The sequence below is a fragment of the Neopsephotus bourkii genome, unplaced genomic scaffold (assembly GCF_033783945.1).
Source record: "Neopsephotus bourkii isolate Nb327-2 ecotype Australia unplaced genomic scaffold, CSIRO-AGI_Nbou_v1 NB_998, whole genome shotgun sequence".
In the NCBI taxonomy this organism is placed as follows: domain Eukaryota; kingdom Metazoa; phylum Chordata; class Aves; order Psittaciformes; family Psittacidae; genus Neopsephotus; species Neopsephotus bourkii.
In genome coordinates this window covers 1,665,413-1,692,807 of record NW_026901490.1, presented here as the reverse complement: position 1 = coordinate 1,692,807, position 27,395 = coordinate 1,665,413, and the positions used below count along the sequence as shown (strand labels likewise).

The following is a 27,395-nucleotide window of genomic DNA, read 5'->3' as shown; positions in this document are numbered from 1 at the left end:
TATCAAGGGACTGGAGAAGGGAAGGGATTGTTTTCCTTGCTTTGAGAACAAAAAAAAAAAGTCAGGCTTTTTGGAGGCCCTCTAGCTGGTGTCTCGGACAATGAATATGCAACACTCACTGCTTCGTGCCAATGGCATACTGATGAAAGGTCTGACCCTCTGGGAGGTGAATAACTTGAATTCATGACGCTTGCAGCTACAGGAACTATATTGCTCGGGGATTATCTGAAAACAGGAATAAACAAATTAAAAGTTCAAAGGATAATAAATGGTTTGTCTGCAAACACTGACCCCATGCTTAAGGGAGCAGCTTGTAAAATGAAGCATTTCTCAGGAAAGACAAATCTTGCAGATCTCCAGTTAAAACTGCAGAGGAAGGAAGTAAAGTACTTTTTCAGGTGTTTTGCAGTGTTGCCGCAAGCAGACCTTTAACATGTCAAGCAGAACATTTATGACATGTGAGAGGTAAGCAATCAGATGCTGCAGGTCTATGCTAGATACAAAGATGAACACTGAAACTGAATACAGAGACAGACGTTAAATGACTACTTCAAAATTCTGTTGAGTTTTCCATTTGAGGAAATCCTTTAATTCTAACGAACGTGAGATGCCCAATAAGATAAAAATCTGTCATCTCTCCCTATAGCAGATTCAGAAACAGAGTTGTTACAACAGAACTTCATAAAACTGGCCTCTAAGCATGGATACCCACGTTAAGACACAAAGACTGAGCTGCTCCAGGGTTGCTGAGTCATATCGACGCTAATGGGAAGCGCAACAGCTCTGTACCTCGTTAACTGCCTGCAGCTGTCCAAAATGACAGCATCAGACACTCAGTGCCGTTTCTGACAGTTTGTCTCTCAATGTCCTTGCATCACCTGTATTGCACGGAAAATCAAACACCCTCCTAGAATTATTCAAAGAGAACCGATACATTTGCAGATGAATAAAAATCAATTTTAAATAGACTTCCCCAGAGGTTAACAAAAACTCACACAAGGGACTTCTGAAGAAGGTCACTGGGCATGTTGTGAGAGGAAAGTTTTGCATGGGTCAGAAAGCAGACAAGAAATACATAGCAAATTTTCATTGTGGCAAAAGGCTAACAGAGAGTGTTCTCATTACTTCATAACTCCAGTGTTTCTCAATACACCCAGTGATCTGGAGAGCTAATAAGCTGAAAAGTAGCAGGGTTTGCTCTATATTAGGTGTGTGAAGATCAACTGAAACTATAGGAAACAGCTCTACAGCAAAACACATGCTCTGAGCACCCATTTGTGTAGGTGAAGAGCTTGCTGCATACTTGTTGATATTTCACTTGTTGATCCATTGAACTTTTCTCACCATTGCACAGAAAAATGATTGTACACATGCCAGAAACACTGCAAGAATTCAGTACCAGTTTGCTCCCAAAGAATTGCCTCAGACTAAAGATTTCTGATTCATCAGCCAACTGGCAGAGATGTTGCAGCGCTGGAATCAGGAGCTGAATCCAGACCTGACCACCTAAGGGGCTCCCTTAAGAAAGAAAACTATACAAATGTTTTGATTTTTCCTGTCTCCATCTGACAGCTGGGGTGAATAAAAAGACAGAGTACAAGAAGTGCACCAAACCACAGCTTGGGCTAGTTTACAGTGTGGTGACTGAATTTGTTCCTAAATAAAAAGATTTGATGTTACGGCTAAGTCCAATTTCTGCAGCACCTTTCTGCAACTACCATCAGCCACCAAATAATGAGGTACAGCCACACCCTTCTCACAACTCTCCTTGACAGCAAGAGCTGCATAAAGGAAGAAATCTGTGGTACATAAACCCCCTTTTGTTCACCCTATATAAACATGGACAATTCAGTATATCTTTCAGCACTGTGTTCTGACATTTATGCTTAAAATGGTGGATAAACTTCACATCTAGCAGCACTCTCGCTTCAGTGGTCTCAAATATCCCCCCCCCATGTTACAAAATATATTACTACATTTAGATTACCTTGACATTTTCTTTGTCTTCATGAGGAGGTGCACAACAGTCCCCTGTATAAAAGGGGTAAAAGTGACTATGTTCTTAACCATTTGCTCTGTGTATAGCTAGGGTTGAAACTATGCCTTTAATTATGTTTAAGACTTGGATTTCAAAAATTGTGTAATACATAATCAGAAGGGGCACATAAACTATGTCATGGAACCTTAACTCTAGCCTCCCTGGATGATACAACTGAGTGTACGAATTGCACTAAGCTCCTGCAGATAATGCACAGTGCTGTGTTAAAAGAGACCCTCAGCACTGGAGAACACAATCCAATGGCTTCTAGATGCTAAGACAAAAGCTGTATATAGGTCAGGGGACTCAGTAAGAGTTAATTACACTCAGGACTCCCGAACAAAGCAACCCCAACACAAAGCCAAGTCCTCATATACTAACTTTCACAACACTTCATCTATGGTTTTTTAAATTCTGATATTATACTTCTCCAGAGCTACATTGTCAAACACCTTCTTAGATGTTCCTGTCATTTTTTAAAGTTCACCCTTTCTGAACATTCTCAAGGACACTGTCAAACTGTGGGAGCAGAGTGAAATCACACAGCTCTGTATGGCAGTAGGGGTACAAGCCCTAAGTTTTTTCGAGTGACAATTCTTAGGCATCTTTTACACAGCCATACAGACTTGAATTCATTAAAGGAATTTGGCAATAACTGACACTTATAGGCCATATACGTCCAAGCTTTAGATGCTTAAAACATCCATTCTGCTCCTATCACACCTTACAGAACCAGATTTTCTACTAGCAAAACTGGTAAAGCACTTAAGAGCAAAACTGCTGGGTATTTACTGGAATGATTGCATTTTGATAGTACCTAAGCTCCATGAGAAAGCTGGCTTTTGCTTGTGGAAATTGGTCTAAATGATCCTAGAGACTGACAGATTAGCAAGCTTTTGTATTGTCACATGCACATAACACAAGATACGCAGCAATTTGAAACACACGTCTCACCCTACCACGACATGAATAGCACTAAGCACATGGGAAACTTGGTCTCAAACCCTAATTCTGCTTGAAAAAGAGTAGGGCTTGTTTCTTCCACCTCCTGGGAAAGAATCTGAATTTCAAACTGTTGGTGTTTGCAGAGGATTCCCTCTCCTTTTTCAAAGATGGACTACATAACAGTATTAGCTGAGGCCTGCTTCAGTTACTGTCTGAATTACAAGTGCTATCTCATAACATCAGTGCTATACTAACCTGTTCCAGATGGCTCAGACCAGAAATCAAAAGCACAGTCCCACACACATTTTCTTTCCTGAGCCAAACACAACACAAGCAAGAATTAACAGGAAAAATTAACATAATATGTAATGGTAGAAACATCACTAGTGCTAACTAAAACATACTGGGAACGTAGAGTCTCTGAGATGGTGTGCTGATCTGCAGCTTACACTACTGTTCTAGGGAGGAGAAAGTCAACAGTTCCTGCTGCGCTGCTGTCTCTTGGGGCTTAGTTGCCTCAACATGGTACAGTTGAGGCACACATCACCTGTGTGAGATATCCATAGAAAAAAGGGCCAATACATCATCCCTTCCTTACCTCCTGTATGGGGATGTCACCCATGTGCCTGTAGCATGCATTCCTTTGAGATGACAATACTGCTGCTGCTATCATTGCTTCCCAAGAACCATAAGCAAGAGCCCTTGTGATGTTGTAGCAGATGGTCTCAGAGTTCCCTACCAGGTGAGCCACATAACTGGAAGTTTATATTTCACTTTATCCAACTCTGTATCTTGCAGATCTTACTATCTTGCATGTCTGTGCTTACTCTGGTACTGGCTCCTACCCGTAATTTCTTTTAGGAAAAAAGTTATCAGTGGAAAGCCAGGCACTACTGGATCCATTCTGAAATATAACAACACTAAACATGGACTAATACCACTTTATTGCTTTGAAAATGTATTAATCATCCTATTACATAAGGAATAGGAGAATCTAGCAAATACTGAAAACCAAACAGCTTAAATTTATGCCAAATAAACTGCATCTGCTATAAGACAGAACTGTTTCAGGTGTGTTACCTGCAGAAGGATCAAGTTTGGTGTTCATGATCACCTGCTTAGCTGTAGTATTTTCATGGAAAGCCTAGGAAGTCCACCTGAGGCAAAAAACAAGAATAATGTCCTTGGAAGAATGCTTCAGTATGGTTCAGTTCTCGTTTTTTGTTTACTTGGTTTTGTTTTGTTCTGTTTTTCCCCAACAAAAACAAGGAAAGCAAGCAAACTAAATCTTTTTGTAAGTTCTCCAGGAAATATACAGAATCTTTCACAGCATTTCTGGTACACACAACTCTCAGCAAGACCTTTCCTATTACTATTAATTTGCATCAGTATGCAACATTCTTCTTGATTTTTTGATCCTTAAATGACTGGCATTTATGCTTTTAAACCTGTTTTCCTGTAAAAAGCATATGGAACACCATTCTGTACCTAAAGACAAAAGATCTCGAGAACTCACACCTTCCCCTTGGGGAGTTGTGAGTATCCAAGAACATGATGCACCAGCCACTGTTCATACTTCTGTCCCTACTGAATCTCCTCCTCAAGCATAGATCTGGTAACTGCAATTCAGAATTCTGCCTGCAACTAGAAAGCTCCTTTATTTTGATTTTGTTTATTTTATAAGACTGACATGTACATAAGCTAGGCTGAAGTCTTCTGCTCTGCATTTTTTGTCAAATGATCTAGACAATGTGGTTGAAAACAGTGCTCTTTAATCTCATGACAAGATGTTTACCAGCCTCTTTCAATAACAAACATAATCCTTTATGGCCAGCTTCAGCTAATAATGAGCTTCCATAAAGAAAGACCTAAAACTTTTAATACTTCTGGACCAAGACTAAAGTCTATTTCACCATCTGAACAAGCCAATATTTAGTCTTCACAAGTGTCTGGGATACATAAACCACTGGTCTCCAATTATGACCAGACAGTTAGAAGTATGTACTAAAGCCTCCCTCAGAAATACTCAAGACTAATTTATTTTATGTTTAAATGCCTCAAGAATGCAGTGCCTTTTGCAGTTTCTCAAGTCCTTTACTATCTCATGCACCACTGCACCACACTGTATGCATTGGGCACATCTGGCATAACAGCATCAGGCTACATGCTACAGCAGCTTACTGGAGACAGTAGCTCACCCTTCCAAGTTAATACAGAAGCATTCCCTGACTGCTGGGACATGTGTGTAGCAAAACATCAGCTTCACCTGTGCTTCTTCCTCTCCCAGGTACTTTTATTTTCATCACATGGGATTTACATTTTGGGTGGGGTATTTTTTGTCCCCTTCAGATTTAGTTGAGCATCCTCTCTCTCCCTTTTGTTAAATATTTCAGTCTGCTCAGGGAATTCACTTTGTTTTTACCCAGAGCACATTACCCTCTGTAGCATCGAGCCCGTTCTGCATTTTCCATTAAAACACTTCAGGTTCCGAGCAAACCCAAACAAGTCTGTGGAAATGCCATCTCTCAGTGGGGATGTTTGAATGTTCACAAATGTGTGTGTTATTTTTCTAGGAGCACCTGCCAGAACCCTGCTGACAAATCCAGAGTAGAAAAATATTTGATATCAGCACTCTCCTTGCAGAGCTTCTCTCTTTCCAAGTGGTGGAAAACATTCCCTTTTTCAACATGTATCACTGGTATAGGGGCACATATAAGAAAAGATTTCCAGTTTCTTTCTCCAGTGACACAACCGGCAAAGATGCCCATGTTTTTGGCTCTTTGTTTTATGATTTCTAGAGTTACATGTTAGACAAATATACAAGTGACAGAAGGCTTCTTTATGAGGAGAGGGATAATTTTGCCTGTTTTGTACTTAACTGTTTTCCTAACCTCAGAAGGCATTTATAAACTTTTCTTCAATTTAAAAACTGCTGCACTTAATTTACTTATTCCCATAGCAGGGATTACACAGTTTCACAATTTACCTGTTTATTTTGGCAGTTTTGTAAGTTAACCATACTGTTTGGAAATAAATTGGCTATGAAAGCAGGTGATAAAAATGGAGTGTGTTGTCTACTTGTTTTCATACTCAGATTCACTGCTCCACAGCAATGAGGAAGCAATTCAGAATGCTGTAGGTATCCACATCACTGAGCAGGGGATGTACTCCTGCTTGCTATTTGGTGCACACACACTGCAGTGCTTACAAAAGTTTTGCAGAAGGACACAGTCTGCAGCAGAGATGGTTTCTTTCTTTTCATTTAATCAGCTAGCCTTTGCTTTGACATGCACTGGTTGTCACAGCTGAAGGAGCTGAGCAGTACCAGGGGCTCCCCCTGCAGCAGTAGCTCGACTACTCCCAGGGCTCCAGTTCAGGTGCTGGGAGGGGAACAGAACTTTAAGCAGCCAAGCAAAGACAGTGGAACTGGATCCTTCCCCCAACAGAGGCACTCGTACTGCTAACAGAGCCCATAGCTGGAGCCTGATACAGCCATCAGTCCCCATTTTGTCCACTGTTTCAGAGCAAAATTCAAGAAGCTAAAGTTGTTCCAGGTGAAGAACAAAAGGAACAAAAACTCTGACAGATGAAATGTAAAAGACAGAAAAGCAGGCCAAGAAAGTTTGAGAAACAAACTGTAAGAGGCATAAAAGCTAATAATAACACCAAGAGCAGGAAAACTGCCAAACAGTCTGCAAAGCCAGCAGATGAGCAAGGTATAAAAATAGTGCTTAGAAAAGATAAAATCACAGTAGAAAGTTAAATGATCTTTATCTGCATTTGCTCAAGAAACTCCAACAGGTTCTCAAGGTGGGGGGAAAAAAAGTAAAAAAATAAAAAATCATAATTGAGAGGATCAGCCTCAAACTGCAGGGCCAGCAGAAGAGGCTGTAGAACGAATCAAGAAAACAAAGAGCAGTAATTCATCAGAACTCACTTGACATTTAGAAATTGTGCTGTAACTGAATTAAATGTGAAGGTATTTGGCAGCTGAATTATTTGTCTTAAGTGTAACCTCTGACAAAATTGCCTTTGTGAAAGAACAGAAGGTATCAAATAAGATACTGTATTTAATAGGTTTCCATATAATAAAACACAGAACAATAAATCCAGGATATGAGGCAAATCAGTATCACAGCACAGGAGACAGTGTTGATCCTTCAGGCCTAGATTTTCCTGGAGACATCTTTAACTATGTATCGCAGGAAACTAGCTCTGATCCGTGGCATATGGATTTATTTTTATGTTTACTCTGTTATTCCATGCAACTGAAACTGGCTCCAGCCAACTCCTAACTGGCACCTGTAAATAGCAAACATGAACATTTCCCATCAAAAACTTAGCATTTTGGTTAAAATAGTTGTAATTACTTTCCAAGTCTAGGATTTAACCTTCAGGCTTTGTAGCCACCCTTGGTAGTCCAAGAAAGGGACCATGGAATGGGCACTGAAACCAAGTTACGTGTGGGTAAGACTCCCAAGAGGTCTTGACACTGGAACATACTGTTAGGATGTCTGCTGGGATACTATCAGAAGACCAGGGAGAGGGGGAAAAAGGGAAGGACTCAAGAAGGTTAAGTCCAACTGCTTACTGAAGTGGAACTTCTCAGCCCATCTCTTCTATTTTTGGCAGCTCTTGTTGCTGCATCAGCACCCTGGACAACTGGGCCATTCAAGTGCCAAGCACAAAGACAAGACAACGTCACTATGGCAGAGTACACATAAGCTTCTTCCAGTGAGTTACAAGCATAATTCAGTCTCAGTTTGGCCTCTCGCTAGGGATTCGTTTGTATCTCCAGGAATGAAAGATAGGCCCTTCAGGTTTTGATCAATTGCAATGACTTCTGATGTTTTCCTATTCCATTGTAGTTTCTAATGAAAACATTTCTTTCATGAACTAGATTTACTAACCATATTTGACCAGGGCAGTGCAGGCTTCAGACTGCCTATTAAAAGTACCGGTACAAGGAAGCTGGAACCACTTACTGACTTCAGAAGAACATCACAAGAGTGCTGAGGGGTCCCTGAATCACCAGTCCAAGTAGGAAGGTTTGGGCAGCACACCATAGCCATCGATCTGTCAAGAGTCCAGCGAAGACAGAGGTACTATCTACAAGACCTTTGCTTGCAGATGCCTCTCTGCAGGTCCTCCATCCTGAATACTCTGCAGACAATGTGCTATTCAGTCTGGGTTTGGGCCCAGACAGATCTGGCAAACCGGGTTATGACTCACTGGTTTTCTTTAGAATCCTGTACTCCTCAAATTTTTGTAGTTTCATAATAAGCCTCCTCTAAGCTAGCTGAAAACTGTTAAACACGTGTTCCTGCTCCTACTGTCAAAAGTAAGGTAGTCTTCTGTTTGCCTTCATTATTATTGGCACCCACTACTTGGGAATACAGAGCGAAGTGCAGTCTAAATATTTTCCAATTCTATTTCCAGAGAAAGCTTCAGTTTTGATGACTATTTTTCACTGCTCCAGTTCACCATTCAAGCCACTTCCTTTACTATATTTTTTACTCCTGGTAAAATTTAGTGTTGGATCCATGGTATAGCAAATAAACCAAAACATATGAATGAACCAGCATCAACTTAAGTGACCTGCTTGCAGTTCTGAAAACACTTTTATTACAACCAAAGTATTGCCCAAGTACTGTAATACCTTATAATAATAAAGAAAACTGCTGCAGGAGACAAGTGAAACATTTGTGCATAAAGGTTAATTTTACAAACAATATTTCATCTGGTTCGCTCCCCACATGGCTAGCTGAACGCTCAATCTTTTCTTTCCCTTTCTAAATACAGTACCTCAGACACCCACACCTGAAAGTGTTCTGGATCACTCTCATGGTGACTACTTATTCTCCTGCAAAATAATGTTTGCAGCTCTTATTGTTTACATGTTCCCAATTAGGAACTAATATTTTTATTCAACTCACCTTACTTGCTCAAAACTGCTAGTATGCCTTAACTGTTGTACTATTTACATCCAGTGGCCACTTTGTTGCTTAGGCTAAATATACTTTTAATGATAATACTCTACTTATGCTCAGGAAGCACATGGATTCAGGGTACCCAAGTTGCATAAATCACGTTACCTCCAGTTGTGTAAATGCAGTTGCCTCTGCCAGACCTAACATGGGGTTCTGCCTCTCTGGGCAGCATAAAAAGGTCCAATTCTCAAAATCTTAGCATGTCCTTAGCTGCCTACTCCCTACTTCACAAAACTTCAATTTGCAGCATTATAACTCTTGACTTCCTGTTCTCAGTGCGTTATGTTTAGCAGTGCTTCCTGTTCCAGAGAATCAGGAACTACCACCCGTCTGCCTTTACTAGGTCAAGATCAATCACCCAACTTTGTTTGCATGATAGAATAGTTTTTGCTGAAGGCTGCCAAAAGATAAAACATACACCATTTTGAGTGTATTATGTGCTGCTTTTCCCTGAACCCTATTAATTATTCCATCAACAAACATTAGATATGAAGTGGCTTTGCTACAGTGATGGCTATTACTAGTTTATTGATTTAGGGCAAAATTCCAGCAAAATAGAACACTGCTACAGAGCTTCCTGCAGCTGCTATCACTGGTGACCAGAAACTGCCACTGAAAAGGCAATTATCTTGGCTGCTCTCAGTTTCTGTGTCTCAGCTCAGTTGGTGTGTGGCTGACCAGTCTTGAGGCATACCCTTAGCTGTGAAGCTCCCCCGTTTGCATATTCAGCAAATTTCCTTCAAGCTTGAGATGATGCTGAGTTTGACCTTTTTTTAGATGTAGCAAAGCTCCAATCCCTACCAACAGACACCGTATCTTTAAAATAGGAATTATTCTTTCATCTTATAAGCATAATGAATGGTTTTGAATTTGTCAGGGTAATCAATGTTAAATTTGATCAAGAAGTACATGTATTAAATTTAGCAGTTTTTTTTTCATTTGACCCAAAACCAAGTCTTCTGGGACCATGCTACTAGTTTCATGGTTTTCTTGACTGCTGCATTTTTCTAGTCCACCTAATACATGACAACAGAAATATGGCAAGAGAGAGTCATCTGGCATATCCTATCCCTATTTTTTTTATTACCTTGAACATTTCATGTGAATCTGTACCTCTTTTTTTAGCAGTTCAAGATTTCACTCTGTGTTTAGCTTTGCACTCCACAACTACATTCTTATCACTAGTTAGGGAATCTAGTAATACAGAAGCTCAGCTTCTGTAGCCACAAGAGCCATCGCAGCTGTGGAACTACAATATTTGCAGGCAGGTACTCTTAGATAGTGTACATTCAATAGTGTACATTACTGTGGTAATAGGAGTCAAACAGAATTGCAGAAGCAGACTTTAAAAAAAGTGGCATTTTCTTGCTGGGTGGAACATTCCACATAGCTGGACCTACCAGTAGCAAGGAGCTGCATCTCATTTCCTCAAAGCAGAAAATGGCGGAGTATGGCTCCCAACAAGAACAATCCAAAAAACACCCCTCCAAAACAACCCAAGGTGTAAAAGAAATTAAATCAAAATGGCCACAAACAGAGAAAATTGGGTGTTTTCAGTCTGCTTAAGAGGCCTGTGAAACATTTTTGGTGCTACTGTAGTATTTATTGGCTGACTCATCACAGACCAAGAAAGGTCAACCTTTTCAAAGGCAGTTTGTCAGAGACTGATAGAAACTTGAGCACAAGCAATACTGATTTTAAAATCTTATCTATGAGAAGCTGTTTAATGGATACCTTAACACAAGAGTAGAGAAAGATTAATTCACTATCAGTGCTCAAGGACGATGTACAACACCTGTGAATATTTTAAGAGATTAGTTTTAACCAGCAATGCTGCGAGCCTAGTAAGAAAGCACAAAATAACATCAAATTACTTGATACAGGCACTTACTGCATGAGAAATGCCCCATTTTATGTATGAAAAAAACCAAGTTATCTTCCAATTGTTATCTACAACAAAGAAAATAAGCCTTTAATCACTTCATACAATTTTTTCCATTTGGCACAACATTTTGACTTTTTGCAGCATGGCTGAACTCCAATTTGGAATAAACTTGTCCAAATTAGCCTTTCAACAGATGTACCACCACCTGCAAACAGGCACATTTCTTGCACACTCCCGCTGATAATATGCTTTAAGACTATTTGCTACAAAATGCCTTTGAGTTACAACAGGTAATGCTTTCAGGTACTTCTCAGCTTCTGTACGCTTGAGATGAATACAACTGTCTAAGAGTCAGTGTTGCTACTGCTGTGAACAACATGCCATGTACAAATTATCTTTTCCTTTAAACAGAATGCCAGCAGTTGTGTAGTCCTCTGTGTTTTTTTATTGAAGACTGGTTTCCACATTAAAGCTTTGCAAGGCTGCAAATGAATTCAGCAGTATATAATGGCACAACACAAGAGAAGAAAAAACATAGGCTGGTAGTTCTTATATATTATTTTCTAAGAAACCTAATTGCAAACTTTGCTAGAAGACACCTACTGAAGACAATAAACTATTAAATTTATTGAAAGGGGGGAAAAGAAGAGCCAAATAAAAGAAATGCATGCAATGTTTTTAATTCCTTAAGCCCTACTGCTACCACTACCAGATGTCTATTAAAACGTTGACAAAAGCATATCGACACAAACACTAGTTTGGTTTGCATGTCTAGGTAAATTAAAGACCTCTCTGAAAGAATGCATGAAACTTATTTTTGTTACTTCCATAGTGTAACAACGTCTCTCCATAAATTTTAATTTTATTTTGGTAAAATCTACTTCCAATGCAACATCAAGTTTACAAGTATGTCTCATTAAACAAGTTGAGAAAGTTATTCTTGATCTTTTAGATTACATGCCAGTAATCAAAAATTACAACAAGATGACATCAAGGATTAAAATTGTGAAGCTTTCATGATGCATGTGATAATGTTACATTCTTAAAAGGCAAGCATTTTCCGCTCCGTCTCTTTCACTTTATCAACCAGTCACTGCTACATGTGCTCCAGGTAGCCTGCCTTACTGGTAACTATGCAAAATGGGTCAGGAAAATGAGTAAGAAGCATTGACAAAAATGCAGGCTGGGAACTAATATTTGGTTAAAAAAAAATTTTCCTACATTGGTCACTATAATGTGCCAAATTATATGCCTGTAGCTAACTGGTTTAATGCAAAGAGTTTAACTTAAAACACCTCAAAAATAAAAACAATGCACAGAAATTGTGCATTCTCCTACAGTAACAACTGGAAGATTAACCAGTTACTTCCTTCTCTTTGGACAGAATGCAGTATGAGCAAAGAACAGCAAAATACAAGAGTCTAAAGAGAAGTACAGAAAATCCTAATCCTTATTTTTTCTCTTTATATCAAGTTTGCAAAATTAATTCTTTACTAGAATTCTGTTACCTTATCACTGAAGATAACTGACAGCTTGTTAGACCAGAACTAGGAGGACCATAGTCTTTTTACCCTGCAAAAAGCAAGGTGAAAGAGAAAAATTAAGTCAAAGAACAAAGGTTTTCAACTACTGCACCTGCTCAAATTCCAGGGAGAATTTCTCCCCACACACATACTCTGTGTGAAAGACCCACACAATTAACAGGATAGACTACATGAGTCACATACTTACATGTGGGAAACTGGCAAGGTAAATACATATGAAACAGTTATCAAGCACAAAGTAAACACTAAGAAAAATTAGAGGAAAAAATACATCTGCTAATCTTTCAATAAAAGCAAATCTTGAAAGGTTAGAATAATCTGTGACATGGTCTAAGGACCAACAAGGCACTGAAGTTGTTCTACACTATTCAATGCAAAAGTACTGCCTGGAACATAGAGCACATTTGATTTCTAACAAAGCAACAAGACCCAGCAATTTAGTTGTAACATAAGCATCCCTAGAACAGAAACCTCTTAAGCCATGGGAATTTTCCCCATAGCTCAACAGACCACCTAGGACTTAAGGAAGTAGCTTAATGAGTAACTGAAATTTGCACAATAAAGATCTGCTCAGTTAGTACATTCAGAGGACAGTGAGCAACATGAGTCCATCTGTAATTCATACTGTATGTCACATAGTTCTTAAAAACTAAACATTTCCTTCTGCTTTGGCTCACCAAAAGGTGATTTTATTCTGAAGTTGTTATATATATATATATATCTTTAAATAGACATGATTACAAGACAAGAGAGACTGCACAAAAGCCGTCAGATTTCAGTTTTCTTTGTATTTGTTGCAGGAAAAAAAAAAAAAAAAAAGTATTATATCATTCCAGTTTAAATGATGAGATATATCTGAAGTACCAAACTGGAACGCTCTCAGCCAAGGTCATTTCAAATCTGTGTTACATTTATTACATAATTCAGAACTTCCTTTGGTATACCACGTGCAGCTGCTACCCTTCCAGAAATTTAACTGCCAAACTTTCAAATAAAAATTCAATATGGTCAATCCACTTCCAACTTCATGTAGTCTTCCATGAAACATTTGACATACTGAAGAAAAGCAACTCAAGCAGTTCTTAAGGTAAATACAGTAATTAAAAATCTGCTAGATTTCAAGGCAGCAAAAGAAAATCACTACTTGACCTCTACATAAATGCAAAGACTTCCTGCATTATTTTGGCTGATTCTGTACAAGTTTCAGCAATTGATTTTATTTAAATATAAATCTTACAACTATTTAATCCAGAATCTTAATGAAAATGAGAAGTTTGACAGTTCTAATATAGAACTTGCACAACAGTTACCTTAACACTGACTGAACAAGGAATGACACAAAAAGATTTAGAAATTACATATTTTAAATGGAAGATGTTGTATTTCAGATTCACTTTGAAGATGACTTTTATCCTTCAGTATGCAACTTCATTCTTTACCTGCCAAACAGAGTGTACAAGTGATCGCAGCACAATTTACAGAATAATTGACTTTGGTCTTGGTCTTACAAAGACCTATTTACATATTCGAGATAAGTAAGCATCTTCTTCCCTTTAAATTCTATACATGTGTTCAAGCTTTAAGCCTATATTTGGATTTACAAAATCCGACAAGATAAAAAGTCTTTCAAATATACATCTCAGATTATTACAGTACAATGTCTTTATATATGTGAACCTATCTTTTGCTAAATTACCCACTCTTCCTCACATGGACACCTCTAGAAAATGAAGCAGTCACTTCCACAATTAACTCCTTGGTGCTGATGGGTTTGACTGCTGAAAGCAGCCATTTGTCTGGGGTGGGGAAAAGGGGAGGAGAAATGAAACAGTCTGTGCAAAATAAGATTAAGATATCTCAAATTGCCCCAGATGTGACCAATTCATTTTGGCTGAAGACTTTTTTGTTTTTTGTTTGTGGTCTTGAAGGCCACTGTTAGTGGCAGATCATTTAAATGGAAAAACGAATCTCAACACCAAAGAGTCAACGCTGTCTATGCATAACTGAAAGAACTCAGAGTATAACTAAGGTTTAAATGTCCTTCTACTTGTCTTCTGACAATCTAGCAACAAGATGGATTTTTTTTTTCTCATTTTAACATTTAACCCACACCCAAAATGAACTCCTACTATAAAGAAGGCAGCTGTTCATGCCACCATTAGAATATCCAAAACACTGGTTAGTTTGTAATTAAAAGAAAAGCTAGATACATTTGAAAACAAGTATGTGACTTTTTACAGAAGGCCTCATTGTGGTAAATTATATACATCATAGTGTTCTCATTTTCGTTAAAGTGCTACTATCATCATATTGGTACAAGATTATCTACTGTTTCAGGAGGTCTTTTAGTACAGCACCAGCACTGGCATCAGGGGACACTGGCAGTGGTGTGAAAGTGGGCAGTGTATCAGAAATAGGTTTCATAAGCAGATGTCCAGAACTGCTGCCAGGTGTTATGAGAGGCACTGCTGCAGATCGAGGTGCTAAAAATGGATTTGTGTCTGGTCTCCTGCCCATTACTGAGACTGTGGAACCTGAAATATAAAAACAAAACCCAACAATGAAAACACTTTGTTAGAAAGCGTTCATAACTCTACCCGTTTTTACAGGATTTCTTCACAAACAAGCTCTAAAACTGCCTATTATTTTTGCAACATGAAAATCCTATCTTCTTGCTATAGACTGTAAGCACTCTCAAGGACTTTCATTCTCTCTATTCTCTCTTATCTTGGATCTCATCTGCCACTGCTTCTTTTACTGAAAAATTCCTATGTCTACACTTCAGGCCATGAGTTACAAGACTGACTGCATTTCTGTGTGGATATCCTACTGACACTTGTGTCCAGCACGTAAAAACTGCTACCATACAGTTTATTTCCAGAAACAAAAACTTAAAACACCCAGAAATTTAGCTCCTGTATTGAGCTAAACTTAATTATTTTTTTTTTGCGAAGTAAACTAGGTAGTTTACCTATTGTGTTACTGTTGTAGTACATGGAAAAAAAGAGTAAAAAGAAAATTAAACTCAATTTAGGTTTATTAAGAAAATAAATACATGCTCCTTTCAGAGATGAATTAGTATTCACACTGAAATACTAATTCATAATTCATAAATATAATAATTCATAATATAAATATCTAATTCACATTATGAATTAAATATTTATACTTTGTAACATACAGCTATTTTATACAAATTCAAAGTGGGTTTTTAGCTTATCTCTGTAGAGTTATACAACTTACAGGGTTTTGGGGTTGTAGGTTTTGGTTTTTTTTTAATTCAGTGGTAAAAGTTTGAATCAAAACAAGCTTCTGCAAATCGGCAGGACTGCATTAAAGTCAAGTCTTAAAGTACATAAAAGAATTTTTAGTTCTTGCATTACTTAGACAAAAATGCATTCATTTCAACAAGCATAATATAAGAATAATTGTTCTTTGCCATAGGAAAAAGTCAAAGTTAACACTCATGCACAGCTTACAGAGATCTCAAATCAGGCCATATACTTAACTGATTTTATGTCCATCCTCCCTGAGGAACCAGATTCTATCTAACAGACAGGCACTACCAGGTTCCTATTACTTGCACTCTTCACTCTTTAAGACCCAAGCTGATAAACAGGGATGCCAAAAATCAGAATTGAGTTCAGTGATATACCATATGGAGTTGTCTGCACAGCATCTGTTTGGCTCTAACAGGTGCTGTTAGAGCCTCTCCATATCAAAGGGAATTTGATCCCTATGATCTTCTGTATTGAGATTTCAGGAAGCGGGTTACAGAAGCAGTGGGAAGAAGGGGTGGGCGAAGGAAAAAAAGAAATAGAAGAGAAAGTATGAAACTGCAGGTAGGGAGCTGGGGGGAAGGGAGAAATCAAATTCCCAGCTCACAAGAGGAAGCACAGAATCACCAAAATTCCCCTGAAAATTCTACCTTTAGTTATTTATGTTCTGTGCAAGAACTCAAGTTTTCCTTCAAACGTTACCTTGCATTTGAATGTTGGATGGAGTACTGATAGTTTTACCAGTTCCTGCTGCTCCTAAAAGTTTCGTATCAGGAACAGACAGCTTTGGTGGAGGAAGACTTGGGCAAGATTCTGTTTCGAGGAATTTCACAAACAATTCTGAAAAAGACTACAAGAGGCTACCAGTTAGTACATTTTACTGAAGCTCTGTTGAAAAGTATGTAAGTTAAAACACAAACACACATACACCAAGAGGGCATCAACAGCCTCCCAAAAATTTTGTGTGGGTACTTAGTACTAAGTATTTGGTACTAAATAGTCCTTACTGATTGACAATGAAATTTATTTACAAAATACACAGGGTTTTGTGATCTCAGGAAGTAGTATTTTTGTGAAATTAATAAAATTCTAAAGATAACACACATGCTTCCGCCATAGTTCCATTATGGATTTAAAGCATCCCATGCTGCTAATGACTGATATTACAATATTTATTTCCTGTGATCACGCTCAAGCAAATCACTCCTCCAGAAACATAAATTTGCAACTTTTCTCTTAAAACCCACTACTTTCTTTATTTGGCAAAAAGTCTTGAATAAAAAAACAATTAAGGTGTCAGTACCATCACAAAAAAAGTTTTGGCTTAATAAAGCATTTATTTTCCTCTTTTACATCTGTAGTTAATCAGACCACAATCTTCTGGTGGCTTAAGTGCCTATAGTATTTTAGTGGTAAAAAACCAATCCCTACCCTTTTTATGATATTTTACAGGACTCAATTGTCAACATACTATTCTAGCTCAGCAAGAAAAATATTTAAGGTTCATCCAAAAAGTCCAGTCCCTCAGTGTTCTATCCATGAGTGCATTATTTACTGGCCTGCAAAACAGAAAGTTCAATAGACAAACTGCTCCCACAGATCACGCTATGAGAACTGTTGCTTTACAGTATTTGAAAGCTTAAAATATCAACTTTATAAGCTGCATGTAAGAAGGACTAGCTGCAGCACCTAAGAAAAACTTTCAAATGAAATCTCAAGCACATGGAAACATAGTCATCAAAATATAATGTCATGGCTGCCTGAGTATTATAGAATTCCACACCACCACGTATATTTAACCTCCAGCACTGTCAGTTTGCAAGATAAAGTACATACTGTAAGAAGTCAGTGATCCCAGGAACCAGTGGAACAGTAACTGGATATCTGTATTAGCCCAACACTTAATACTGTACAGTTGTCATCAATGCTATTTATTTACTTAGTGAGAAAAAAACCCCACAACAAACAACACCCCAAACAAACCCAAACCAAAAAAACTCCAAACCCTTACACCAAAGCAATTGTACAAAGCAAATAATGCAAGATACAGTAGCATCAGTAACTCAATATACTGATGAACCAAACATCAGCATTAATATACAGTTGCCCCATTTTTTCCACTCAAGCATAGAGAATGCACAATTAATTCTTACATTATTAAAAATGTTCTGATGAGTTGGCCTCAAAGGTGTACTAGGGACGCTCTTTGACCCAGCTCCTCCACCAAGCCAGCCAGTGACCCATCTTGTAACTCCTCTTTGGTCTTCAGATAATAACTACAAAGTATTAAAAAAAAATAATTAATAATTTGAAAACCAAAAATAAAGCAGCACGTAAAGGAAACTGCAACACTGTGCTCATTATATTTATTCACCATGACTATGTCGGAATCCTACAGATACATACTTCAATTACTGTTAAAACGTTCTTCTCTGCCTCCAGAAGACTGGCAACCTAAAACCATGGCTTTTTATTTAAAAATATAAGCCCCACATTTTTCACAATACCTAGTGTTACATATAAAACTGGCTTACTTTTCTGTAACAGACATATTCCAGCTATTATACACAACAGCACAAAATTAAATCCCTTTCTTTCTGTGTTGGCATTCCTCAACAAATTCAGATCCATTCTACTAAAATAATATTATCAGAAGATTCCATTAAGATCAGTGTGTCCCACATAAAAAACCCCACACTTTCCCCACAAGATGTGCAGGGGCATTTAGTTTAGCAGCAAGTCATTCTATTTTCAGATAAAGATACTGCACATAAAAAAGGAAGTCTACTTTTCTGCAAAGCATTACCTGATCAAGTTCTTCCCTTTTTATTCCCAAGATACTGCCCATTAACCTTAGCACTTCAGGACGCTTATTTTTTGGAGTATTAAAATGTCCAACAAAGAGATTCCTCATCAGGAGCCTGCAGAACAAAGGAAGCTTGTTACACAGTCTGCTCTTACATAACAGTTGATACTGTAATACTGATGCGTTTATTCCTCATACTCTTGCCTAACTTACAATAATCCAAATAAACAAATCTAACACAAGGAACTAAAAGGGTAACTCACTTCCCTCCACTACAAGTTACAACATTTCTTATATAGTAGATGTCAATTTGGACAGTTCTAGAAATACCGTACACAAAAAGATGAAAATACATTGTAAATGCACTAATCTTGATGTAGGTACTACAATCAGGGAAAGAGTTTATCCTAAGATATGGATTCAGGAGAGCATTTAAAAAGATACTTATGTGTATTCCCAGATCAAGATGTAAATGAAGAGGGCAGGGAAACCAACTTGCCTATCCCCCATTTCAGTTCTAATTGGTAAAGAGAAGGGGGAAAAAAATTACTAAAGAAGAGAGATTTACAAAACATCCAGGTATTGCTAGCTACATGAAAGGGCTTGCTGTTCACACCTTAAACATGGTAACAGATGTTTATCAAGAACTTTAAGCTCCATTTGCAGAGCTCATGCTATTGAAGAGCACTTGGACTTAAGGAACACATCAGTAATCAAAATTTACACTGTTATTTTACTAATCAAAATTACTATTTACAGCCACCAAGAAACTGAAAAATGTCAAAATAATCAAAGTATAATTACAAGGTCACACACAAAGCACAGTATTGCACTGCTCTTGCATCTGTGCTAGTAACATATCTGTACATTGTGAGAAATGAAAACCAAAAGTGTACACCAAATCTTTCATTAAAGACTTACTTGTCCACTTTTCCTTCTGTGCTGTTCATAAGATTCATTAGTTTATTTTGTACATCTTCTAACATTTCTTTTCTGATCTCACCTATAAAATGGAACACCAAATAAACGAAAATATAAACTTTGTTGCAAAACTTACTACTAATGACAGTGCTTTAAAAAACAAGCAAAAACCAAACCAACAAAATTAGCTCTTTTTTCTAAGAAAATGTCAACTTAAGTAATCATTATTTGAAATCATAAGCTAAAATTTTCAGAATAATACTCAATTTTCAAGCACAGGAATACACAGAAAATGGATCAATTGCAGAAAGTGTGATGAACTGCTCTATCCCACCTAGGTAACACAGAACTGGAAAGAAACTCTTGATCAAGGTCTATAGTGCTGTGCTGGCAATCTTTCTCATCATCTGACCAATGATGCATGTTGGCATCAGGTATTTTGACCTCAGTACTTAACCTCAAATATTACCTAAATCTGCATGCTCCACTATCAAGTTGCTAGAGCCTTGAAGTACTAAGGAGTTCTCCAGTCTCCCAGGAGAATTACCAGCTAGCAGGGCAACATCAGTTACTTGGTGTGGTTCTGTTCTGTTAGGACCTTTCCTGTTACTGATAACTGATGTAAGCTCTTGGAACAGCATGCTGGGACACACTAATGCATCCTAGAAACACTGCTGTGCTTCACGATTGAGTATGCTGGCAAGAAAGGCTTTCCTTTCTTGCCAGATTTCCTGTATATCTGGGAATATAATCATTCAGTTAAAAATGGCACATCTACCATGAACCAAAGACAAAACTGAGAGGAAAATGGCAAACACTTTCAGTGAGGCATCATGGCCTGCAAATTAAATGAAAAGGCCAGTATTATAAGTTTATTAACATGAGGTTGTGTAGCAGTGTGCTGGGAGCCACTGCACAAATTTTCTGCCTTTTTTTTTTTGTCAAGCTGACCTCAAGTTCTGATACTATTCTGTAGTGGCTGCACTGAAATCAGTTCATCTAGGATAACGCAATACTGATCATGACACTCTTGGCCCACACAAAGGACTATTCTTCCTCACAACAAACCTGAAAAAGGAACTATTAGAAGGGTTTAGGTCCTGCATTCACTAGTGCTATAACTTCTCAGCTTTCTGAAATTCCTGAACTTCAACTATGATTTGCCTACTATCTACATACTTGAGCCTCACATCATTCCAAAAGTCCACAGACACAAGTTACTGGTTAGGTCAAATACAGAATAGACTTAAGTACCCCAGTCATTCTGTGTCAGTAACTCAGGCTTTCTCTGACCTCCCACAAAACTCAAAAATAAAGCCCTAAATAAATAAATAATTTAAAAAACCCTCCTGAAAGCTTTACTTGCTGTAAGTATTTTACAACATTCTCACTGTAAAGAATCAAGGCACAAAAAATTCTCTTTATGGAAAAATCAGATATACTAAAAACTGGATAAAAGCATCTGATGTTCAGGTCTATGCAAGTTTGTACAAAAAAGCCAGAGTAGAAATACTATAAAAACTTATTTCATTTAAATCCCTAAACACAGGATTCAAGAACACTGGCAATGTAACATTCTCAGACAAGAAAACAAATTACTACAGGATACAAAGTATCCTTCGAAGATAAACTACAAATTACCTAAAGACAGCAAAAATGCAATTTTTCATTACACTGTGGTTCTGCAAAATACTACCTCTTTTTTTTCTTTTTTCTAACAGACGTACAAAAGTACATGTATATTATAACATGGACTGTCCATGTGAAGACCAACTCTACCCTACAGTTTCATCAACAGTGTACAAAATCTCCCTCTATAAGGTTGAATACTTACCTTCAAATCTTATGGAAAATGTGCCAATCAAATTTCCCTACCATTTTAACACTTCTTGAGCTCATACCAATCAGCAATGCTTCATTTAAAGAACAAAACCCACAAAAAAGATACACTTTTCTTGTATCTATTTTCTAGTTAATTTCCACAAAGCTTCAATATATTTGTAAGAAAAGTGACTTTCATGAAGTTTTATACCCTTCAAATCATTTGGGATGCATGAAAAACATTCCACTTTAGCTTCCACATGACTTTCAATTTTAATAAATGCATGCCACAACTACGCTGACGCAACATGGTTCTCAACTAACACCAGTTACTCCATTAGAACCCTCATAGAGTTTTCATGTATCTACATGGAAGAGCTGAGCTGTGAAATGGTTGCAACCTAGTTCAGATACTCCACATCTTTATACAGACATTCTACTTCACAAATACAAAGCGAGTACAGAGTAGAACAAACTAACTAGTATCATGCTGGGAAAATTCTTACTCAAGTAACATAAGTATTAAGCTCCTTATTCAAAACAAGTTAAAAACCAAACAAAAATATATGTATTATACAACAATATATATTGTAACAACTACATCCATATGCATTGAAATCCATTCCAATAATATGACTGCCCTGCAGCATTCACCTCTCTCAAAACATCAGGGTGAGGCACAGGAGAATTAATCCATGCTTTCAAGGTTTCAAGTTACTTAAAATTATGCTACTTTGTAAATGTGGTTAAATAGGCCCACAAAAACATCTGCAATATAATTACGGAATGTTAACAGTTGTAGGAGCGTATATGGAAGCTTAGTTCCTATTTGGGTCTCCACAGAGTAAAAGTGGCTTAAAAAATTAAACTACTGATGTCTCAGAAAGACACAAAAACCAAAATCTGAAAATAAGTTTCAAGTAAATCTTACGCTGTTGCTATTGCTGCTCTACAAAGCAAAACAATCACAAGTTTACTTTTCAATTTTTATTCACATGATAAATTTTAGAACAAACGTATCAATAACTTAGATGAAATGTCACTGCTGTCTTCTATTTTTCTTTTTCCTGGCAAAAAAGATTTCATATCAAAGATGACCAACTTTTAAGGACAGCTATACAGCTATATTCCATCCACAGTGGCTATGGAACTTCATCATTAAACATATTTTTTAAATGGAATATTTCCTTCTAAAATAGAGTCTTAAGAGTTGAAAAGGAATCAAACACGTACTTCGTGTATGTGAAAAGACTGAATAACAGAAAAGACCTGAGCCAAAATTCAGTATGGCCTGCTGTAAACCAGACATTTACAACAGCCTCCAATAATCTGTTAACCATTTATGGCAATCCAGAAAACTGCATCTGGTACATCTTATACTTTTCCATTAAAATAACTTCTCCTGCCAAAAAAATCCATAAAGAAATCCTTCAAAAGATTTGGCCAACAAAACTGTGTCTGGGAATGTGTTTGGACAATTTTCAATAAGCTATTATATGTTTTCTTGTGTAAATAGAGAAATGGAGTGGTCTTTTTTTTTCCTCAATAAAAATTATGATTTATTCTACAACAACATTAAAGTGCTGTTTCTTTTATGCAACCATCCCCTTTAAATTTTTTTTAAAACAAGTAAATTGCTTGCCAATACAACATAGTTTGATAAAATACTGAGATTCCATTTCCCCTTAAAGTTCAAATCCCTCCTGCTTTCATATACAAAGGTTTGCAATCAAAATTAACCAGTAATAAAGAGCTTCCCAATTGAGAGTGCTAGATTTGCCTATGCCAAAGTTAATTTCCATCCACAGTATATGAAATTTTTTACTGTGAATGTCTGTGGCAAGGCAAAAATATACAGATACATCAATTTAAAACCAAACGTGTTTAGCTGTACATTCATGCAGCAGCTTGAAATATAATTTAGCTTGTAAAATTAATATGTGAACTCGGAAAGCATTCCTATTTGGATGCCAAATTGTACTTAGACACAACTAATTTTGAGTACTTAAATTATTCATTCAACTATATAGTAGAGAAGTCATAACTTTTTAATAGTTTGTGCTCCAACTGTGAAGACTTTCAAATGACTTTACACATCAACTATATGATCATAAGCAAGTATGCTCAAAAAAATATTATTTATCTCAAGAGTAAGATAAATCATAATTTAAAAATAAAAAGCAATTATTAGTTCTGTATGTTCAGGGGAAGACTTCCCACTGCATCCAGCAGAGAGACGTTCCAGGTCTTGCCCCAGCAAACCTGAACTAAAGTCATCCCCTCAAAATTCCCCAGGCATGGGGGAAAAAAAACTCAGAAAGTAAAATCTGCTAAATAACCATAGAGAATAAGCAAATCTTTGCTGTTCAAACTCCTTTTTTCGAGGAGATGCTTCAGAGACCAACCACAAGTTTTCCTCTGGTTTTAGACTTAGCCCATGTGCTCAGTAAAAGCCTGACCATAGCAGAGGACACTGCAGTAATAGCAAAATATGGTGACCCACACAATAAAGAGTGAAAGACAAAGTAAAGCTCATTTGGGAAAACAGAGAAGGAAAAGATACAGGAAGACAATAACAAAAGAAAGAAAAAAGCCTAATATTCCCTCAGCAGTCAGTACTGTTAATAAATTCACCTATAGCAAAACTGTCACGGAACTAGACAAAGAGAAGTTAACTTTCTCTCTTGGTTTAATGGAACCCTGCAGGCAAAATTACATGTCAGGGCTAAGATGTAAGTACAGAAATCCAGAAGAACTATTATTAGTTCTAAATCCTACTTTAGCTAATGCTATAACACTTTTCTCATGAAAACTAAAATGCAGTAGTAGGAAAAAAAGTTGACCTTATGTTACTCATATAACTATTTTGTCACCTCAAAGTGAGTGCCTCAGTTTATAAATCTTACTGATGTTTGATATTCAAATACACAGTATAGAAGCTACCCTCAATTTTTTCCATTTGATTACACTAAATAGTGGAAGGCTATAAAAGAGAGATACACTGCACAGTTTTTTAGTAAAAGATTATTGTGTCTTTTTAGGCTTTCTTATAATTTTAATGCTCAACATGAAAAAACCCAAACACAAAACCACACCCCAAAATATTCGCAGAATCACAAAATCAAATAAATTTATGTTGGAAGGGACCTCTAGATCCTCTAGTCCGAAACCCTCTGCTCAAGAAGGATCATCTACAGCAGCCCATCCTGGACCATGGCCAGTTGGGTTTTGAGTATCTTTCTGGATAGACACTCCATGTCTCTGGGTAACTTAGTCCAACATTTGACCACCCTCACTACAAATGCTCTTCAAAACTCTTTCTTCTGGCAAACCCAAAGTAATTACATTCACCAAATATTAAAGTACTTAATCTGAGAGCAATGCAGAAGGTATCTTTCAAAATATCAGAAATCAGGAAGTTTATTTTAAAAGAGAGCTAAAAATACAATCCAAAGATACGTCCAAGATCTTCAACATAATCTCTTCAGTCTCACATCTGTGCAAGAACTGCTCCCTCTACATCTCTTGCCAACAGCACACCCTTTCTCTACCTGATTGTATTCCCCTGTCTATGTCAAATAGGGTAGTTAGTTACTTGGGAAAGTCTGACAACATTTGGTATTATACACACATATTAAGATGACTTTTTTTTAATTGCTATTTTAAGGGCCTTGGTACTGGGGGGGAGGAGAGAGGAACAAAAAAACCTACAACCATATAGGACTTTTGTTTGAGACAGGTCCCTAATAGAAGGTAAGCATACTTCTTCAACTTTGCTTTATAAACAGCAAAAACCTCTAAAGATGGCACAGAATTACTCTTTTCCTCATAGGAGATGAATTTCAGTAAGTTTCTAGGAATACTATATTGTCTCCTGAGCTGACTGGAATGTAAAAGAAGTAGTTACCTTCTTTCTTGAGTTCTTCAATCTCCTCCTCTTTGATGTCAAGCTGCTCAGTAAGCCTTGATGCTGCATCCAGTGCAGCATTTGCCTCTCCTAAACTTTCCTGAATAGAGGGCAGGAAAGAGACAAAAAGAGAAGCAAGGGAGTTCATTAACACAATTACGCTAATACAACATAAATAAAACATAACAGAGCAGAGACTTACATCATTTGTTCTTTAGAATAACTGGGTTGTAAACATCCCCAGAAAACTGATGCTCAGCAGAGGAATGCTACTTAGCTAACCTTTTAGTGCCCCCCTCTCCTCAAAGGAAGAGAGAATAATCACATAACTTAATGCATTCTTAGACAGTTACACTCAACACAGCAGTTAAAAACAAAAAAAAATCATTTAAGAATTAGCATTCAGTTTCATACAGTTCAATTTCATTATTCAGCCCACCTGTAGTGATACAACTTTTTCTTCTAAGTTTTCAGCTTTTTTCCTCCATTCTTCAGCCTGTTTCTTGTGTTTCTCCAGCTCTGCTGAATACATAGCTTTTTCTTCTAAAGGGTTAAAAATACAAAGCCAAACAAGAAAATCTTAATTCACAGCATGTAACTCCGAGATACGTGACTGCAAAAACCTCAGGATTATCAACCCTGGCCTTCATGAGGTAGAGGTGGAATTCAAATTTCTTAAATGGGACACTGACCACCAGTTTTCACAGGGCCAGAACTGTTTCCTTACAAATTTTTTAACAGACATCAGATTCTGAAATTCAAGCTATCAAAAAAGAAACCAGGTAACTAATATTTAAAAAGCATCACAATATGGTAACTATGCCAGTTGAAAAATACTTGCTGCAATCTTTGCTACTTCTTGACAAAACTTACCCTGTTGGAATTGCTCTAGTACCATCTGCAGGTTGGCTAGTGACAATGCATACTGCTTCACTTGGTCTTGTGAGATGGTGAGCTGTAGCATAGTTTCATCTCTCTGCTTGGAAACCAGGTTTAATTGCTCTTGCAAAGATTCAACTTGCAGACTAGCTTGATGACTTCGTGAAAATAAAATACATTATTTATTAAGACAACAGAAGTCAGAGAAAATTAAATCCCAGCAAAAATACCCTACCTTTTTCAGCTCAATTTATAAAAATGAAGGCAATTTTTGTTTGCCAGTCCCTCTTTGAAAAACAAACAAAAAAAAAAACAAACCCCAAATCAAACCAACCAAATAAAAAAAATCCCACCAACTAACAAAAGATTTAAAATAAGTCTGGTAATGAGATCTTTTACAATAAAACACCCCTATTATTGTTTGAAGTGCATTAGAAAAAGAAAAATGTACTCTTTGTTACTCATTATTGTAACATTATCTTATCTTAAACAAAAAAACCCTCCATATCTTGCCAATTATCTGCTTCAATTTCTAGATGAATCAATAGGTCTTTCTACCAATTTTTACTTTTAAAGTCAGTCTCCAAGAACTCAGTATATCTCGTTCCATACTGATGACTGAATGCTCCATTTCAATTCCTCTTATGCAAAGGTATTATGAACCTGACTTACTCCTATGCTAGTCTTTTGAAAGAGTACCTATCAGATGGCATATAAGCTATTTTTCTTAAAAGTTATTTAACAAGTTTGATGAAGAATTAAGAAACATTCTGATGAACGTTTTTTACACAGCCTTCTCCCAACTCTTCCATTTCTCCACAGTTTTTCACAACAAAGTCTGCTCAACTCAGAATCTACTGAGAATGCGAAGAGTGGAATCCACCTTAAGTACATGAAGACTTTAGCTACACACATACTTTTTTTTTCTTTTTTTTTTTACTTTTTGATTAAAAAACCTGTTCCATTTTGACAAGATCAAAAAAGCATTCTGGCGCCTGAAGTAACCAACATTCCTTTAAATAAAACAGTATTAAAACAGCCAAGATAAGCATTCGTTAATTTTAATACTTGGGTTTTCATTGTTCTGGCTGAAAATTCTGGTGTTTTACTTATCTGCCATAATCACAATTGGCTCTAGCCTTCCAGGTTTTACCTGTGAGAACTTCAATGCATCTTACTTTACACAGGCTAAAAAAAGAAAAAAAATCTTACAGCAGTATATACCTTCCATGGTTTCAGGTATAAAATATGTGTACTTGTCTCAAAAGCAATTCACAAACCATGACAATCACATCTGTGCAGTGAACTGCATAAAATAAAACTAGTTCAAACTGAATGAAGCCTTGACTTGAAAAAGAAAGTTAAGTCCATCTTCTTTAAC

At 37.1% G+C, this 27,395-nt stretch overlaps 1 protein-coding gene across 1 annotated transcript in view; it reads right to left on the bottom strand.

Moving 5' to 3' along the window:
- Positions 1–14,283: 14,283 nt before the first annotated feature.
- Positions 14,284–27,395, bottom strand: part of TRIP11 (thyroid hormone receptor interactor 11) — a 32,453-nt gene continuing 19,341 nt past the window's right edge. The window contains exons 13-20 of the mRNA XM_061359902.1: positions 26,009–26,172; positions 25,575–25,678; positions 25,136–25,235; positions 19,408–19,489; positions 18,487–18,601; positions 17,834–17,956; positions 16,383–16,530; positions 14,284–14,936 (exon numbers count right to left, since the gene is read on the bottom strand). Of these exons, the coding sequence (XP_061215886.1) occupies positions 14,728–14,936; positions 16,383–16,530; positions 17,834–17,956; positions 18,487–18,601; positions 19,408–19,489; positions 25,136–25,235; positions 25,575–25,678; positions 26,009–26,172 (1,045 nt within the window). The 3' untranslated portion in view covers positions 14,284–14,727. The remainder of the gene's footprint in view (positions 14,937–16,382; positions 16,531–17,833; positions 17,957–18,486; positions 18,602–19,407; positions 19,490–25,135; positions 25,236–25,574; positions 25,679–26,008; positions 26,173–27,395) is intronic.